An 18496-nucleotide genomic window follows, 5' to 3' on the forward strand; every position below is an offset into this window, starting at 1 on the left:
CATCCGAGTTTCAGCTTACTGCAGGTTTCCCCAACCTTCTAAGCACTGCAGATGCACAGTGAGTGAAACAGACATCACAGGCATTGAGTACTATTTATGATAGTGATTCATTACGCTTGCGTCCACCTCCCCATTTCCACGATAGCCGTTCGCTTTTCACATCCTAAACACTGACCGCTACATTATTAATAACGTATAAAAACAGTACATCTTCATTTTTTGAAGATATCTTTTGTACATTTTGTATTACATTTTTAAAAAACGGAGAAAGCAAACAGAAAAAAACAAAGGAGATACAGATTGTTAGGGTAATAATTTAATGTGATACATGCATAGTAGCAATTACATGACAGTGCAAGCAACAGTAGGTGTAAAAAACACAAGGGCCCATATCTGGCACATTTCATTACACTGTAAATAAAGTCAATGTAAAACATTTGCTGTTCTATATGTTATGATATGAATTCAAATACATTTTAGAGAAAGCTTCCTGACACAAACTGATTGCTGGTCATTTGTGTAGTCCGCTCCGTGTCCAATGAGCTTCATTTATGCTCAGTTAGTTCCTTCATATCTGAATTAACTCATGGTCATTTTCAGTGGTAAAAATCGATGATTACAGACATTTCAGTCAGCTTCTGACTGATGATGGGAATACATGCGTCACACTCAGTTGTTTAGAAATGGAGTTATATTGAATGTTTTCATATAGTGCTTAAAAGAGTTGACAAAAATTAATATATAAATAAAAAAATAAAGATTAAAACGATTGTTTTACACCTGTTCTGGACACAGACTAAAGATAAATGTAGCCACTGTGATGTTGCTCAGTGGGTTTGTTAGTTTATGAGAAACAGAAGTTATATTTGGATGAGAGTGTGCCAAGTTATCTACTAACACTAGCAGTTAGCTGCTCGTAGTGTTAAGAAACATAAAAAATGTTTGAATAGTCTGAGTAAACGTTTATTTGTTTATTTCTGTTTTAAATCAAACTAAATGACATTTGGAGCCAAGTGGCCATTAGAGGAACTTCTGTTTCTTAATTTTTAAAGTGTAGAGGTTGCTGCTTGATTCTGGGAAACATCTATAAATGGGAATAATCTCCTATGGTTTGTATTTTACAATGTAATTTTCATGGGAATTGTTCTAGTCATGTTGTTTTCAGCTGTGTGAGTTTTCATCCGCTTCAATTCAGTTGTATTTTATTTATATAGTGACAAATACAATGGCACATCCACTGATAATGACTGTTAAAAATGTTATTCCACAGGTCTTCAAAACAGAAATGCAGAAAGCAGAAACACACATATAATTAAAATAAGATTGGCTAAATGTTTCACCTGAAATCATTATAATTTAATCAATTCCTTCACTGACTAGGCTCTGGTCTTCCTTATCTTCAACAGTGGTGCCGCACATGACAGAAATCCACATTAGAACAATGAGGAGTCTGCCTGAATATCATGCACTCTACAGCTCTACAAAGAGAACAAGTAGATTTAGCTTAGAGGGATACATCTTGTGCTCTAATAAATAACAAGCTTGTTTAGCGTTTCCAAAATTAAAAGAGCACAAATATATATATAAAAAGCTCATACCTCAGAGGAGGACACATGACTTGGGAGGCCTGAAAGGATTATCACTGGAGGGCACCCCGGTGAGGAGAGGGTCTTTGTGGGCATTTTGCAAACAGAAGTTTTTCAGTTCTGCAGCAGCCTGAGAAACCTGAAAGCAAGTGTTAGTGTTAACTAATATTGTTACAATTACCCTAACTAAAAGAAGAGTCCTACAATAACTCGATGTGGAGTTTTGGTTGTTTTGTTTTGTTGGCATGTCCCAAATCACACAGTAAACACAGTGGAGGCCATGTCATAGTCTGGGGCTGGATTTCATCTAATTGTGTTGAGAGTCGTATCAAAACTAACAGAATTATGGACACAGAAAAGTAACATCAGACTTTGATTTATTATGTAGTACCATTTGTAAAGTGACTGATCAATGAGCCCAAACACACTGCCAACGTAGTAAAAGGATAGCTGAATAAAACACACACACTGAAGCTATGTGGGATCATCCTAACAGAGAATGGAATAAAAACCAGCAAACATCCAAAGAAGAACTGTTTTTAGAAAATCTTGGAGAACTTTTCCTGAAGATTACTAATAAAAAAAAAAAGTACAGACTATGTTGAAGAATAAATGTGATCACATAAAAAATTGATTTTGAAGCTTGTCAGAATTTTACAAACTCTGATTTTGCATTATATAAAGGTAAAGTCCTAGCCAAATACAAATAAGTGAGAAGTGGCTAAGGGCTTCTGCACAGTACTGTACATTGCTGACAAGTCAATAGACATGGAATTGTCATTTCCTTTTCCAATAAATAGGTATTGCACACTTTACTAAGCATACCTGTTCAACTGCTTGTTAATGCAAATATCTAATCAGCCAATCACATGGCACCTCAAGTGCCATGTGATTGCAAAAAGCATGTGTAATGCACTTTGGATGTTACACTTTGTGATTTTCCCCACATTTGTTTTGCTTATCAAAATATTTAAAGTAAAAAAACAATGATGCCAGTTTCCATTGCATGAGCTTGAAAATCATCCGCAAGTTGTTTCTGACACAGCGTAAGGTCCTGTTTCATGTGGATTTCCTGTGGGCCCCTCAGCCTCGTGCTTGGTCCCCAATACCCCAGTTTAACACAGAAACCATAAGAAAACGTTACAAAACTAACATCAGGAATTAAATTCTTCTGTGTGTGTTTTGGTCTTCGGACTGTAAGAAATTACAAGAACTTGTCGGCTGAATGAAACTGTTGTGTGATTTTTTTTTAATTCACCAAACACAGACACACTTGAAACTGGTCTGACTTCTGTTCTAAAATAAGTAGCCACCCAACAATCAGACCAGTCACGCAGCACCACAATTAACAAAGCTGCCACTGTGCTTGCTCCTACAGAAAAGTCTGTTTTGCTACCATTTCCACTGCACACCAAGAAATGACACTGTGAATGGCTTTCCACACGCTAACATGGGAATGAATAAAATATAGGTTATTGCAGTGGTGTGCATATCAGGTCATTTGATGTCCTTTGTCAATGCAGGAATAAATAATTCAATAATTCATTTTAGTGAGTGTATAGGCTGTATACCTTTAACAAGAGCAAACAGAGTTTAGTTTTACGCACAGAACACTTATTGAAACACTGAAATAACTTTTGAATTTTAATGTTCCCACTTTGACGCTAATTGACAGATTAATTAGCTGCGTCGGGCGCCACGTTAAGCTTAGGCTGTGCTTCAGGGCGGGAGTCACGCGCAGACAGCGGAGTAATAGTGTTGAGTTCAGCTGCGAAGCGAGGTGTGCTTACCTTTATCCGGCGGACGCTGGCCTCCAGACGAAGCTGTTTCACTGCCTTCTGAGCGATGACTAAACTGCTGTTGGCGGCGCTGTTGTTCGACATGATTGAATCCAAGTAACAGAGTGAGGGGGCAAGTAGACAACTGCACTTATGTTCCAAGTTTGGGCTGTAGGAAAGTACATCTTCCGGTCCAAGCTTTCAAAATAAAAAGCCTGTTCGTGTTCATGACTGAAAAAGTATTTAGACCATTCAGTTTAAAATATGTATATAAAATACTCCATTATAACACAGTAATAAACTTTCTTTTTATGACAGTGATACAAAGTTGCTGCTTCCATGACTAAATAAAACCAAAAGAGTGCAATAAAATAAAAATAAAATGACTTTAGGCACATGCAGGAAGTACAGACAACACATATCACAGAAATTGTAATACAAATTGTATAGAAAAGGTTTAATCTTTAAAAACACACTGTCATGGTCCTGTGTTGGTGACCCAGCTTTTGCGTTTGGATCTTTGGTTCTGTGTCTTCAGCAGGACATAATCAAAGTGCCACCTGAAGCTTCCCTGGGACACTGACAGAATGTGCTGGAGACTTCCCGTTCGGCGAGTCTTTTTCCTTACCCAACCAGCAGGTGGGATAGAGGGGGGTGTGGAGCTTACTCTGTGACATCCTCCAGATATCTGCACAGCTGAAGCACCTGTTCACTTTCGGAGACTCCATGGGTTGACTTCCTTTCTGCTTATTTACAGTCAAGAAATGGTGCTTTATGGGGCTTCAGGTAGCTAGTGGGTAAGTTGAATAGAAACCCACTTCTGTTGCAGTCTTTCCTGCTGGCAGATGGCCTTTCCTAGTCATCCACCAGCCTTTCCCAGTTGTCACCTGTCCTTTTGAAGAGGTAACTGGTTTCCAAGAGTGCTCAGATTCTTTTACAGGTTTGATGTTTCTCCTGCTCTGACACTAAACCTGTGCCAGCGGCAGAAGGGTCAGCTGCACGGTCATCAGCCGGAGGCTACAAACGTTGGATGGTTCGCTCCCTGTCTCAGTACATCTCCCAGTGGCGAGGCAGGCATACAGTTTGACAACCATAAAATTGTATTTCTGCACTCAGAAGGGGATTTCCAGTGAAAGTCACAGGCAACAGTCTTATGTAGCGATGAATCCAAATTTGAAAATTTTGGTGCAAATCATCCCAGTATTTGTACAGGGGACATTAGTAGAGAGGTTCAGTAGTGATTGTCTTCTGTGGAAAACACAATGGATGCTATGTCATAGTTTGGGGCTGAATTTCATCTATTGGTGTTGGGGATCTTATCAAAATAGATGGAATTATGGTCACAGAAAACTGGCATCAGATTATGAGCCAACATCCATTACCATTTGGAAAGCATCTGATTAGTGACAGCGTAATTTTTAAACATGACAATAATTTCAAACACACTCCCAGAGCAGTAAAAGCATACCCCAAAACACAAAGTGCAACACTCAGTCTTCCTCAGAACCCCGATATAAACATTACTGAAGCAGTGTATGATCATCTTCATAGAGAACAAAAGAAAAGCTAGACAACATCCAAAGAAGGGCTTTGGAATGTCTTTCAGTGAGCCTGCAAAACTCCCAGAAAGTTGAGTCTGCTTATACACATGTAGTGTTTTCAGTGGGAGAAACATTTTGTCACTCATCCAAGTGACTTATTCAGTCTCAGCTGACTGCAGGTCAGGTCATATTGACATTAGACTGCTTAAAGAGAGAGCATGCATTGAAAAATAACTGAAAATCAGCATTTACATTTGCTCATTAGAATTCTGCAAACTCTGTTTTTACCTTATATACTGTACTTCTATATAAGCTGACACATTATCAATACATCACAGAACCTGGGGCTCGGGTTCTAGAGTGGGTGTAGCAATGTTTTGAATGCATCCATCAGAGTTTGAGTGTATTTGTGTGGGAATATTAGATAAAAGTGCTTATGTATAGATAAAAATACTGAATGAATGCGTGTGTCAAAGTACTAAAAGAGATTTGCAGTAGAATCCTATTTGAGTGCTAAAATTGAGTAGAAAGGAGCTATGTAAGTACCAGTCCATTCACCTCTATCCTATTATCCTAGCAAAATATGACTCAAGACTTTTCTACAATACTGTACAACAAAACACAAACTAATTTCAAACTAAGGCTCTTAAATGTCTGGTGCTTGATTATTTCACTAATTTGCCTTTTACTAATCCTCAGCATTATTATTTAACACGTGCTTCCTCTTCATACTATATAGATTTGTAGCTGGACTAAGTGCGTCTTCATTTTTAGGCGCTCAAGAAGTTTGAGGAAACAGCATTAACCGGGTTAAATGCATCATTGCGTGGTTTCCCAACTGACAGACGAAGAAAGCCAGCAAGATTAAGTCAGCAGGTGGCGGTATAGCACCTCCAAACTCATTGGATAAGCGCCAACAAGCCCAAAGGAAGAAGAAGTTGAAATTGGTTCCGGAGGAGCTCGGGGGTCACACAGGAGGGGAGTGAAAGCTAAACCCTAAAATCCTTCAAAATGCTGTTACGAGTGAGTACTGAAAACCTTTCCAGTAAGCTTGACTGTCCGCAGACGACACATCACAAACTGGTTATATGTGTACTCGGTGGTTTGTGTTGTTATTCTGTCATGTTGAGGATGTTAGCTAACAGCTTGTGTGACATAAGTCTGATGGCATCACCTTTAGAGCTGCCAGCTCTGTACGCTAACAGCAGAGGATCACAGAGAGCCCGATCAGCAGACAGAACTAGCTTCAAAGCAGTTTGTGGGGCTTTCTCCCCACGCGGTGCGTCTTTAGTTTCTTAGTTTGTATTATTGTTATTATTATTTGATTGTACAAAGAGTGTTCAAAATAGTCGTATGAAAAAAAGTTTCAAATATCACATGATCAGAATTCTAATAGCAAAAAATTTCTCTGGATTTTTTTTTTTTTATCCGAGGACAGCTGTGAAGTTATGAGAATGTTTGCTCCTTAAACAATTTTAGTCTGTGACTTAAAAACAAACTAGTGCTGAAAACATCCCTTAGAGATGTTGGCCTTTATTAACATGATGCATATAGTCACACATGGTGTCATGCACTTGCTGCAGATTTGACAGCTGCACTTTCATGATATGAATCTCTGCTACGTTCCGAAGTGCTCTGTTGGACTGAGATCTAGCGACTCTTGGGGCCATTTGAGTGCAGTGAATCCTTTGTGTTCAAGAAACCAGTCTGAGATCATGCTAGAAGCAGCCATTAAGATGGGCAGATCATAAAAGGCTGTACATAGTCATTTCTGCCCTATAAATGATGCTTAGTTAGTATTAAAGTGCCAAAAATGTCCAGTGAAAGTATCCTCCACACCATTATACCAGCTTGAACAGTTGATACAAAGCAGGATGGAGATATGCTTTTATGTTGTTTACACCAAATTCAGACTCTACCATCTAAATGTCGCAGCAGAAATGAAGACCCATCAAACCGGGCAAAGTTTTTTCCAAACTTCTATTATCTAGTTTTGGTGAGCGTGTGTCAATTAGAGTCTCAGTTTCCTATTGACAGGAGTGGCACTTAGTGTGGTCTTTGCTGTCGTAGCCCCTCTCCTTGAAGGCTACAGAGTATATGGAAGAGCATTCAGAGATGCTGTCCTGAATACCTTGATTATAAAAAGTGATTTATTGAGTTAACGTTCTTATCAGCTGTCCAGTTAACTTAAAGGAGTCCATCCATTCTCCTCTGATCTCTGGCAGGTTTGCTCAGTTGATCATTCTCACTAAACCCTACACATGGTTGTGGGAAAATCCCTCTAGATCTGCAAATTTACAGCAGATCAGTAGATCTGCTGTTTATTTAACTATTGCCATAGTGAAATCGGGTTTTGATAATTGATGATAATGACTGATGGTAGCTTTCTTTCTCTACTCATGCATGTGCTTAACTTACTCTTATCAGTGGTTCTGAAAAGCTCAGGATTCTTGCAACAGGGCCCTGGAGACTAAAAGCTCTCGGCTTTAGTTTTAATTCTTAATTAATGATCAAAACATGATGTTCACTTTGTACTTTATTGTAGCAATTAGTGTCAAAATGGACAATTAGGCAGGTTAGGCTTTCTGTTGGTGTCTACATTTGATTGACGGGTTGCTAACTAATGAGCATCCAGTGTCCTTAGATTGTCAGGTTGGGTATGTGTTCATCATCATCATCATCATCATCTGGATTTAATGTTTAAAAATGGGGTCCATCTTTTTTATACTTCTATACATTGAACACAAAAAACATTAAATATTTAAATTGAGAAAATGTAATATTTTAGGAAAAATATTTATAAAGCTAGGACTGGGCCATGCTTGACACTAGGTGGCAACAACAGTCTGTAAATGTCTGGGAACTGAGGAGACCAGTTACTGAACTTTTGGGAGTGTTGTTGATCCTATATCTTGGTTTGTTTGTGGGGGGTTTTGTCTGTCTTTCAGCGGGTGTTGCGTATCGGTTCTTTGACATTGAAACACAGCAGATCCATCCACCACAGTTCGATATGCCGGACTCCACTCATACCCATAGTTGTGGAGCAAACGGTGAGTGTGATCATTTGAACGGCTGAAGCAGGACTTTCTGTGTTTAGTAGAAGTGTATATAGAGTCAGTATAGAGGTGTATATACAATATGAATACATGATTGTTTCCTTTCTCTTGCAAAATGTTGCAGAAAAGAATTGAAACAGGTGTGAGTCATGAAGATTTAGGATGAGAATTTTTGTTTGCTTGGTAAAGGAAAGACAGACATCTGTATAAGTGGCTTTATTCCTGCTAATATTGATGTAAAAACATGAATTTGTGTTCCTGCAGCATATTTGTGAACTTTCTACATGTATTTGAGATACTGTGCTGTCCAGACCTGTCATCCACAGAGAACAGCTTTGTCATTTGATTCAAAATCCTCTCCTTTTGTTTTGTTTTTTGTTTGTTTTGTTTCAGGGGAGAGGAGAACGAGCATATGACATCTACTCTCGCCTCCTCAGAGAGAGAATCATTTGTGTAATGGGTCCTGTGAGTGTCTTCCTGAAGATTTTTGGAAAAATGTTTTCAGAGTGATTTATATTCAAGCTCTTTCTCTTCCCCGTCTGCTCAGATCGATGACTCCATAGCCAGTCTGGTTATTGCCCAGCTGCTCTTCCTACAGTCAGAAAGCAACAACAAGCCCATCCACATGTACATCAACAGTCCTGGTATGACATAATCAGAACGAGGAGTTCCAATCTGAGAATTTCACTGTGAAGTTTATTGATAAACTTTATGAAAAGAAGGATGAAGGAATGAGACATTTCACCGTCATAAAAATGAAACCAGCAAAGAACTTGTTGAGCACTACTGGTTTTCATTTCTGACCCACGGAGAAAGGCTGAGCTGCGTCAGTGTTACAGTAAACCACTGCTGAGAGTACTCACACTAACTATCAATATTGTGTCGTATATTTGTGTCATTGTCCCAAGGCTCAGTCAGCGCCTACAAGAGTTTGTATTTTGATTACAATCCTTTTGCCAAAAAGTAGTGCAGTTAAAACATTTAAAATTAACTATTATTTTCTATTGCTTATTCAAAATATTGATGTTTTTAATCACAGTATTTATAAAGTAACGGTTTCTTGATTTGTAGTAACTGAAACAAAACTAGCTGGTTCACTGGGGCTTTCACAGGCTGCTGTCATTTTGTTTGTGACTGAAGCTTGCCTGTGTTTGTGGCCATGCTTCAGCTTTGGTCATTGCATGTATGCTTATGGTACAGTTTGTATTAAGTGCCGTAACACTGTTTGTAGGTGTGATAGTTGCACTAGCATTGTATTGAAGTCAAAGTGGACCTCCTATATTCATTGTCAGCTCCATGTTTTACTTTAGAGCAGCTTTGCATGATTCACAATACAAAGTAATCTTTATTTATCTTATACTGGGCTTTGGTGCAGCCAGTTTGTCAATCAACTGTCAAAGCAGCTGTTTTAGCCCCGCCCCTTTAAGCCACCTTTCTTCTGATTGGCTCCCAAACAAACGGTTTGAACAGCAGATGGGCAGAGCTTCCTTTTAGGGATAGCCTCTCTCTTTGACAGCATGCATTCACGGCAATGGAGCTCAAAGGGATTAATATACATAAGGTGGCCTGATTTTTATTTTTATTTTTTATTTGTCTTTTTTAACTTTATCCATGTTTAAAATGAGCATAAATTGCTTTTATTGTGATGAAACTTGAGGAAAAGCATAATAGGTCCACATAAAAGGGCAGCAGCAGATGATCTTGTGTTGTTGGTATCACACAGTCCAAATACTTTGTGATCTGGATCTCACAGATGAAATTTTATGTCTGACATAATTAACGTCTTTGTTGAATGTAGTGTATTTAAGTAAATGAGTAAATTCATGCAAAGGCAGCTCCCATTCTGTCTCTTTTTAAGGTGGTGTGGTGACAGCAGGACTGGCCATTTATGACACCATGCAGTACATTCTGAATCCCATCTCCACCTGGTGTGTTGGCCAAGCGGCAAGCATGGGCAGCTTGCTCCTGGCAGCAGGAACAACAGGCATGAGGCATTCACTGCCCAATGCTCGCATCATGGTTCACCAGCCTTCAGGAGGGGCCAGAGTAAGTTAGTCTCTCTGTGAGTACTGGTCAGTTGGTGTAAAGGAGGGAATAACATTCAGTGTGCTGTGTGTCCAGGGTCAGGCCACTGACATTGCTATCCAGGCTGAAGAGATCCTGAAGCTGAAAAGACAGATCAACAACATCTACGCCAAACACACGGGCCAGTCACTGGAGACCATTGGTATGTTTGTGCAGCTCATTACTGCAACACAGTACAAACTTAGAAGTAGAACAAAAGCAGCACAACGATTTTACCCCTTTGCATGTTTCCTGGCGAAAAAAACATTAGGATTTCAGACAAAGAAGGCTAATCCAGGCCTTGAGTGCATGTCTCAAGTTCGTGGCAATGTGTGACATACAAATAACCAACCGTATGTTATATGTGGATGAGGGTGGCCATAATGTTTTATTCTGAAGAGTGTAGGACTTGCAGGTGTGATGAACATTAATATTTGGAATTCACGGAGGTGTTAGACATCATCTCAAAGAAACTGATTTTCACGTGTTTAAGGAGAGGAGGAAAGTTAGTTTAAATGGTAAATGGTAAATGGACTGATTCTTATATAGCGCTTTTCTACTCTCCTGGAGTACTCAAAGCGCTCTATACAACATATCGCATTCACCCAATCACACCCATTCATACAAGCACTTTATCTGTACTTAGTGCTTTTTCTAACTACATTCACACACATTCATACTCCGATGGATGCATCGGAGAGCAACTTGGGGTTAGTATCTTGCCCAAGGATACTTGACATGCAGACTGGAGGAGCCAAGGATCGAACCACCAACCTTCCGATTAATAGGTGACCTGCTCTACCTCCTGAGCTACAGCCACCCCAGCAAAAACGTTTAAACTATAAAACGCTAACTTCTGTTCGACTTACAGAGAGTGTGATGGAAAGGGATCGCTACATGAGTCCCATGGAGGCACAGGACTTTGGCCTCATCGACCGGGTCCTGGTCCACCCACCACAGGCAGGGCAGGATGAGCCAGAGCTGGTGCAGAAAGAGCCGGCGGCAGCAGCAGCAGCAGCGAGCCCCTCGCCACAGCCAGAGTCCACAGATCCTGAGAAGGCCTCCCCTGGGACAAATCCACCCTCCTCATACAAACCAGAGCCATGAACGCACCACAGTAGAGCTGCTTGCCATCTGTAAGATCATCTTCAGGAGTCAAGAGAGCAAGACCCAGCTTCCCCGTGTTTCTCCTCCACTCAGCAGTAGCTTACACATGAGCAGGACCCAAGCCGGCCTCATGTACAGTCATCACAGTCACATCTTTTTATGATGGTGCTGTTTCGTTTGTTTTTTTACGTAATTTCTGTGAAAGAAATCTTCAAAGTGATATTAAAACATCGTTGGTTTTTATAATTTATACTACAGGAAGGAAAGCAGTGTTTCATCTGGGTGGACTTTGGTCCTTTCTCTCTGATGGCTGAGCTGTACTGTACATGAGCTTGTTTAGGGGGAAAGCTTATTAAGAGTACAGAGACATCTGTTTCTCTCTCCTGGCCGATGTCCACTCGAGACCGGAGAGAACCTGATTTGATGACCTGATGGTGAATATTTGTAATAAATATGATCAGTTAAACATGACTCACAAAATGTACCACTTCTTGATCCAGTAGTGCACCATTAAGTTTTCAGCTGTAGGTAGCTGTGTTTGAAACTTTGTATTTTTATTTTTTATTAATTTTGTCACACAGTGAAACAAAGTAACATTATTAGATGAATTCATGAAAAAACAATGACAGAAACCATCTGCCTGAAACTGTAAAGTTGTTAAAACAGCAACACTGTAAGAAAATGACATAACTTAAGACTGCAGCACAGGAACACGAAGACAGACATCGTTGACATTTAAGATGCGCAGCCATTTAACGCCACAGGATGTCGTCTATAACAACTTACCACACAGTATCATCTTTGTATTTCCATTAAGAAGTTAGAGAAAAATGAATATGTGCACAATAACACAACCAACCTCTAAAAAAATTTTTTTAATTACACTTCTACATGAAATAGTACAAGTTTTATCAGTTGATAGGTCAGAAAGGCAATTTTAGAAAGCTTATGAAAATATAGTGTAACAATTACTCCTATTATCATAAATTATGCTTAACATGTAACACCAAGTGTGTCACATTTGATAGATGAGCTTTTGAGATTTTGAGACCTGAACTGTTAGTGTACTTTTGGTTTCCCACCCAAAAAAGTAAATAAATAGGACAATGCATTTTTAAGCAATGAGTTGTACAAGTGTAGCAAAGATGTAGAAAGACTGATACAAATTAAAACTCATATTCTAATTAGTATTTTTTTTTTTTTTGTAAATGTCAGAAGATTGAATAAACAAAATTAATAACAAAATATATAATTTCCTGGCACTTATAATATGGTTTCGACTTACAGGAGTAAGATACTCAGGAGCATTATTGGTTTAAAGTTGTTAAAATTCCTTGTGTAATTGCATTACTAATACAACTAGAAAGTGCATTTTCTGAAGAAACTGCAGTGTGAATGCTTGGATCTGAATGTATGCACTGAAATAAATTGATTGCTGAATTTTAAGTTAAAAATGTTGAATGAGATGAAAAATACAGAAATTTTCACCTGAAAACAAAAGTGCTGAACTGCTAAAAGCTGACATCCACAGATAAGTTGCCAAGTAGCTGAAAATGTTTTAATTGTAAATTAGAAAAACATAAGAAATAAGAAAAGACAATTTAGAGTCAGAAAACATCTGAATGAATATTAAAAGTTCATATTCTTTGAATCACTGAATGACTAAAATGTGATCCCTCCACTTGAATCCACACAGATTTAAAAGTCTAAATGTCTGAGCTTTAAAAGACACGGTGTTGGAAAGAGAACAACGATGGCGACTGTTCTGTCATCACTAGATGTGGGTGTGATTTAGCTTATCCAGTTTGACAGACAGTGAACAGAATGAGAAGAAGAGAATGCTTTGAACTGAGATTCTTCTTTACTTCGGACTGCATCTCCAGTTTACATGCCATGTTACTAAGGCTTCTCATACATGGTATCCCTTATCCATTTTCATTGTCTCTCCTTTCTCTTTTCTTTTTTCTTTTTTGTAAAACTAAATAAACACAAAACAGATAATTACCTTCTCATTCACTGAGCATACATAATGTACTAATTGAAACTTAGTTTTCATGACAACCAGCAAAAACATAAATCTTAAGGTTGCCTGAATTAAACATAAACATCACCTTCAGTTAACTAGCATTAGTGATCATAGCAAGTTAGCAAACACAAGTAGCTTTACAAATGAGTAATGACCACACAGCTGAAATAGTAACTCAGTATACTCACATTACATATGCATCACAAATCAGATAGTTAAGGTTATAGTACGTAATGGAAACTTACAGGCATGCGTGGGCAAAGGTTTCACCTCCACTGAGCACTTGTAGCAAACTAGCTGGGCATAACAACTTCCCAAGTACCAACTGTGGCCACAAGAGGGTGCCAAATCATACACACAAAAGCATATTACCACATTAAAGTTATACCAACACACTCCCCGCCTGGTATAAATTATTTTATACCACTACTTCTTTTACTTTACTGTTTAGTTTCCTGTATACCTCAGTCTTTCTTTGTAGTTTCCTTGGGGAACAGAAGGATGAGCTGAGAAACTGGGCGTAGGTAAATCCGTGGAGCACCTTGTTTCACAACCCTAACCTCCACCTTTCTGATTTTATTATCTTGACTAGGGATGTTCTTAACAATGAGACCAATAGGCCATTCATTTCGTTTGGTTTGGTCATCCTTCAGTAAGACAATGTCTCCGACTTGCATGTCCCGTTTGTCATTGATCCACTTCTTTCTGGACTGCAGTGTTGTCAAATATTCTTGTCGCCATCGTTTCCAAAAGATGTCAGCTAGACATTGGACATGCCGCCACTGTTTCTTGTATAGGTCTTTCAAGTCAAACACCCCTTCGGGAGCAGACACAACGTTTGCCTTCTGAGTAAGAAGCATTGCTGGTGTCAAGACTGTCGGTGACTCTGGATCTGTACTCACTGGAACCAATGGACGAGCATTCATAATCGCCATCACTTCTGCCATCAAGGTGACAAGGACTTCATGAGAAAGACGGGTAGGCCCCGACTGCAGCAGCATGGCATCTAAGATCCGACGAGCAACACCAATCATTCTTTCCCATGAGCCTCCCATATGGGATGAGTGTGGTGCATTAAAGGTCCATGAGCACCCTTCATTACTAAGGTAATTTCGGACCTCTGAGTCATCTGTAAAGATCCTTAACTCTCTACAGGCACCGACGAAGTTGGTTCCACGGTCAGACCTGAGGACCTTGGAAGGTCCTCGTATGGCAAAAAACCTTCTTAAGGCGTTAATAAAGCTTGAGGTGGACATGGATTCAATCACCTCTATATGCACTGCTCGTGTTCCTAGGCACGTAAACAACACTGCCCATCGCTTGTTGTCTGCTGTGCCTCCTCTCATTCGTCGTGACACTACGCTCCATGGTCCAAAGACATCTAGACCAACTCTGGTGAACGGGGGTTCTATGGAAAGCCTATCCTCAGGCAAGTCAGACATCTTTTGCCCTTGAGGCTTTCCTCTGAGTTTGCGGCATATGACACATTCATAGATCAAGCTAGAAACCAGCTTTCTTGCGCCAATTATCCACAAACCGGCTGAGCGAAGTGCCCCCTCAGTTAAGTGGCGACCTTGGTGGGCAACTTCCTGGTGATGATGTCTCACTAACAAAGTTGTCACGTGGTGTCTCTTTGGGAGTATGACTGGGTGTTTTCATCATATGGAAGGTCAGCTGAAGAGAGCCGTCCACCTACTCTAAGCACTCCATCCTGATCAATAAAGGGGTTCAACCTCCACAGAGGACTTGTTTTGGAAATCTGTTTCCCTCTCTCCAATTGTTTCACTTCTTCCGTGAATGCTAACTGTTGAACACTCCAGATCACTCTAAATTTTGCCTGTGTTTGTGGATTTTGAGGGTCTTGTTTTGAAAGCCTGGACCTGTCTCTTGCCACGCTGATGAGCTTCGCCATTCCCTTTATCAGAGTTTTCCAAGAGGAGAACCGTTCAAATCTCTGTGGACTGAGAGGTCTATCAGTAGCCTTAGTTGTCAGGGCGCTGACTTCTGGGCGAATCTCTGCATCGTGCTGTGGTTCAACAAGGTCAAACTTACTTAATGTCACTGATGGGGATACTTGTTGTTGGACCTGCTTTAGGAACTGAGGACCAGTGAACCAGCTTGTTTTGTGCAGGAGACTTGCTGCAATTGGCCTTGTTGCGATGTCAGCTGGGTTGTTCTCTGTTGCAACATAATTCCACTGCGTGCATGTAGTGGACTTCCTAATTCTGGAGACTCTGTTGGACACATAGATGTAAAACCTTCGCGAAGCATTATAGATGTAGCCTAACACAATCTTGCTGTCTGTGTAATACCTTACAGCATGCAGCTCAAGGTCCATCTCCTGACAAATGAGCTCTGCCACCTCTACAGCAAGAACTGCCGCACACAGCTCCAATCGGGGGATGGTATGTGCAGGCTTGGGTGCTAGCTTGGATTTACCCATGACAAACCCGGTGAAGCACTGTCCTTGTTTATCAATAGCTCGTATGTAGGCAACTGCTGCAATAGCCATTGACGAGGCATCTGAGAAGACACAAAGTTCTTGGTGCTGCATGGAGGACAGAGAAGATGGAATATAAGGCCTGTGTATGTGCAGAAGTTCTACCTCTGACAGGGAGTCTTTCCATGCATTCCATTGTCTTTCTTTGGCAGGTGGAAGAGGATCATCCCATTCACATGGTTCTGTGGTAAGTTCTCTGATGAGGGCTTTGCCTTGGACAGTGATGGGAGCAATAAACCCTAACGGGTCATACAAGCTGTTGACTATAGAGAGTATGCCTCGCTTGGTGAAGGGTCTTTCTTCCTTGGAAACTTGGAAGGTGAAAGAATCTGATTCAAGACTCCAGCTCAGTCCAAGGCTACGCTGAACAGGAAGAGGATCTGTCCCTAGGTCGAGGTTTTTCAGGTCCTTAGCCAGATCATCAGCTGGAAATGCATCCATCACCTTGCTACTGTTTGAGGCAATTTTGTGTAGCCGTAAATTGGACTCAGCTAACATCTTCTGTGTTCTTTGAAGAAGACTGATGGCTTCTGTTTCTGTAGGGAGTGAAGTCAGACCGTCGTCGACATAAAAGTTCCTGGTGACAAACTCCCTTGCATCTTTGCCGTGCTCTGCCTCTCCTGCTTGAGCTGCTTTTCTCAGCCCATAGATTGCCACAGCTGGTGAGGGGCTATTGCCGAACACATGCACTGTCATGCGGAACTCTGTCACATCTTTTGTGAGGTCATTGTCTCGGTACCAGAGAAAACGTAGGTAGTTCCGGTGATCTTGCCTTACAGTAAAGCAGTAGAACATCTGTTCCACATCTGCAGTTATTGCTATAAGCTCTTTTCGAAACCGCAGTAGCACTCCAACCAAAGTGTTGTTCAAGTCTGGACCACTTAAAGGACATCATTTAGCGACACCCCTCGTGTTTGGCGCCGAGTCAAAAACTACCCGTATTTGTCCAGGCTTTTGCGGATGGTATACTCCAAACAATGGAAGATACCAGCACTCTTCCTCAGGCTTCAAAACAGGTGCTAACTCTGCTTGCTGACTGTCAAACATCTTCTGCATGAACTTAACAAAGTGATCTCTCATGTCTGCCTTCCTGTCGAGACTCCGCTTGAGAGTGTGCAGTCGTTTGAGAGCCTGCTGGCGGTTATTTGGCAGTCGCTGCCTATGTGTTACAAAGGGCAGAGGCGCGACCCAACTATTAGACTTGTCTTGGTACATCTCGCTTTGCATGATCTTGAGGAAACATTCATCTTCCAGTGAAAGTCCGGGTCTCTCATCGTCTTCGCTCTTGATGAACACTGTATCACCGAGGTTGTCTGTTTTGACCCCATGATAAGTATCCATGTGGCTTTGAGTAGTGCATCTCTGCTGGACTGCTAACAGCTTTTCCTTTGCATTCACACTGTTGAAGCACGGGCTGAGATATGATGGTCTCCCATTGAGCAGCACGTTAGTTTTATAGGTTCTCACAGCAGAGGTCGGCTTATGTGTGCGTCCCAAACAGACATCTCCTATGACTACCCAGCCGAGGTCGAGCCGTTGAGCAAATGGAGCATCTGCTGGTCCATTGTGTTGTTCTCTCACCTTATGTAAATTCAACACATCCCTTCCTAGGAGCAGAAGGATTTGTGCGTCTGAATCGATGGGAGGGATTTTGTGTGCAATGTCCTTCAAGTGAGGAAAATGTTGTGCAACTTCAGGAGAGGGTATCTCAGACCGGTCCTCTGGAATCATATCACATTCCAGCAGTGGAGGAAGAGGTACCTTGGTGTTGCCATCAATCGACTCTATGATGAAGTGTTTGGCTCGCTTTCCACTCGTTTCCATTATGCCTGAGCACGTCTTGAGTGTGTATGTCTCTGTGTTCCCGTCCACCTTGAAGATGTCGAAAAACATGGATCGTGCGAGAGAGCGGTTGCTCTGATCATCTAAGACTGCATATAGTTTGATTGCTCTCTCTCTTGCCAGAAGGATAAACCAGAGCTAGACAGATTTTGGCACAAGACCTAGGGCTATGCCAATCTCCACAGACCTCAGTGCACATGGCTTTTGCTGAGGTCGACACTGGCATGGTTTGAGGCTCCCCGCCATGCGTTTCTGTCTCTAGTGGCAGTCTGAAGTCGTGAGGTGGTGGGCCTGGATGCAACGCCGAAATGTGCTTGTCGCTTTCACACTCCTTACAAGTAATTTTGGCTGTGCAGTTCTTTGCCAGATGCTTGGTGGATCCACAACATCTAAAACATATGTTTTTCTCCTTTAGGTAAGCTTTTCTTTCTTCAAGAGACTTACTACGAAAACTGCGACATTTCCTAAGAGGGTGTGGTTTCCTATGGAGAGGGCACTGCTTGTCTGGGTCATCCCACTTATCCAGTTCACTTACCCCCTGTTCACATGACACATCTGTCTTTCTTACTGATATCTGTGTTCTGTTGTACCTTATAGGTCGTTCAGCTTTTCCTACGCCTGTTGAGAGAAAAAGAAGCTGGGATCATTCCTGATTCTCGCTTGTTCTCGTACAAACTGGGAAAAGACAGAGAAAGGTGGGAAAGCAACGTTGTGGTTTGTTTTGAACTTAGATGCACATGAAATCCACTTCTCTTGCAATGTGTGTGGTAGTTTCTCTACAATAGGATTGACACCACGTGCCGTGTCGAGGAAAGCGAGCCCAGGTGAGTGTCCTTCTGCTTTGGCTAGTTCCAGTTCAAGTAAGAGGTCACCAAGTTCCCTCAGCCTGCTATTCTCCTTGGCAGATATTTTTGTAAAGTCTTCTATTTTCTTAAAGAGGGCATGTTCAATCACCTCCGGAGCTCCATATGACTCCTCCAAGCGCTGCCAAACCAT

General features: G+C 41.0%; 2 protein-coding genes across 2 annotated transcripts; one reads left to right on the top strand and one right to left on the bottom strand.

The window, feature by feature from the left end:
* Positions 1–308: 308 nt before the first annotated feature.
* On the bottom strand, positions 309–3542 carry si:dkey-204f11.64 (uncharacterized protein LOC100537752 homolog). Its single transcript, XM_031729540.2, has 3 exons — positions 3377–3542; positions 1599–1725; positions 309–1478 (listed from the first exon to the last, which is right to left on the bottom strand). The coding sequence occupies exons 1-2, from the start codon at positions 3467–3469 to the stop codon at positions 1600–1602; spliced, it is 219 nt and encodes a 72-aa protein (XP_031585400.1). The 5' UTR covers positions 3470–3542; the 3' UTR covers positions 309–1478; position 1599.
* Positions 3543–5783: 2241 nt separating this feature from the next.
* LOC116312173 (caseinolytic mitochondrial matrix peptidase proteolytic subunit) lies at positions 5784–11603 on the top strand. Its single transcript, XM_031729531.2, has 7 exons — positions 5784–5928; positions 7854–7955; positions 8355–8426; positions 8509–8605; positions 9820–10007; positions 10083–10188; positions 10897–11603. The coding sequence occupies exons 1-7, from the start codon at positions 5917–5919 to the stop codon at positions 11130–11132; spliced, it is 813 nt and encodes a 270-aa protein (XP_031585391.1). The 5' UTR covers positions 5784–5916; the 3' UTR covers positions 11133–11603.
* The last annotated feature ends 6893 nt before the right edge of the window (positions 11604–18496 follow it).

Source organism: Oreochromis aureus, linkage group 4, assembly GCF_013358895.1.
Source record: "Oreochromis aureus strain Israel breed Guangdong linkage group 4, ZZ_aureus, whole genome shotgun sequence".
NCBI classification, from domain to species: Eukaryota; Metazoa; Chordata; class Actinopteri; order Cichliformes; family Cichlidae; genus Oreochromis; species Oreochromis aureus.

Coding starts and splice junctions, on each gene's coding strand:
- si:dkey-204f11.64 (XM_031729540.2), bottom strand. CDS start 3,469: ATGTCGAACAACAGCGCCGCCAACAGCAGTTTAGTCATCGCTCAGAAG. Junction 1,726..3,376: donor CCAGCGTCCGCCGGATAAAG/GTAAGCACACCT, acceptor ACTTGCTTTCAG/GTTTCTCAGGCTGCTGCAGA.
- LOC116312173 (XM_031729531.2), top strand. Junction 8,427..8,508: donor TCATTTGTGTAATGGGTCCT/GTGAGTGTCTTC, acceptor CCGTCTGCTCAG/ATCGATGACTCCATAGCCAG. Junction 10,189..10,896: donor CCAGTCACTGGAGACCATTG/GTATGTTTGTGC, acceptor TTCGACTTACAG/AGAGTGTGATGGAAAGGGAT.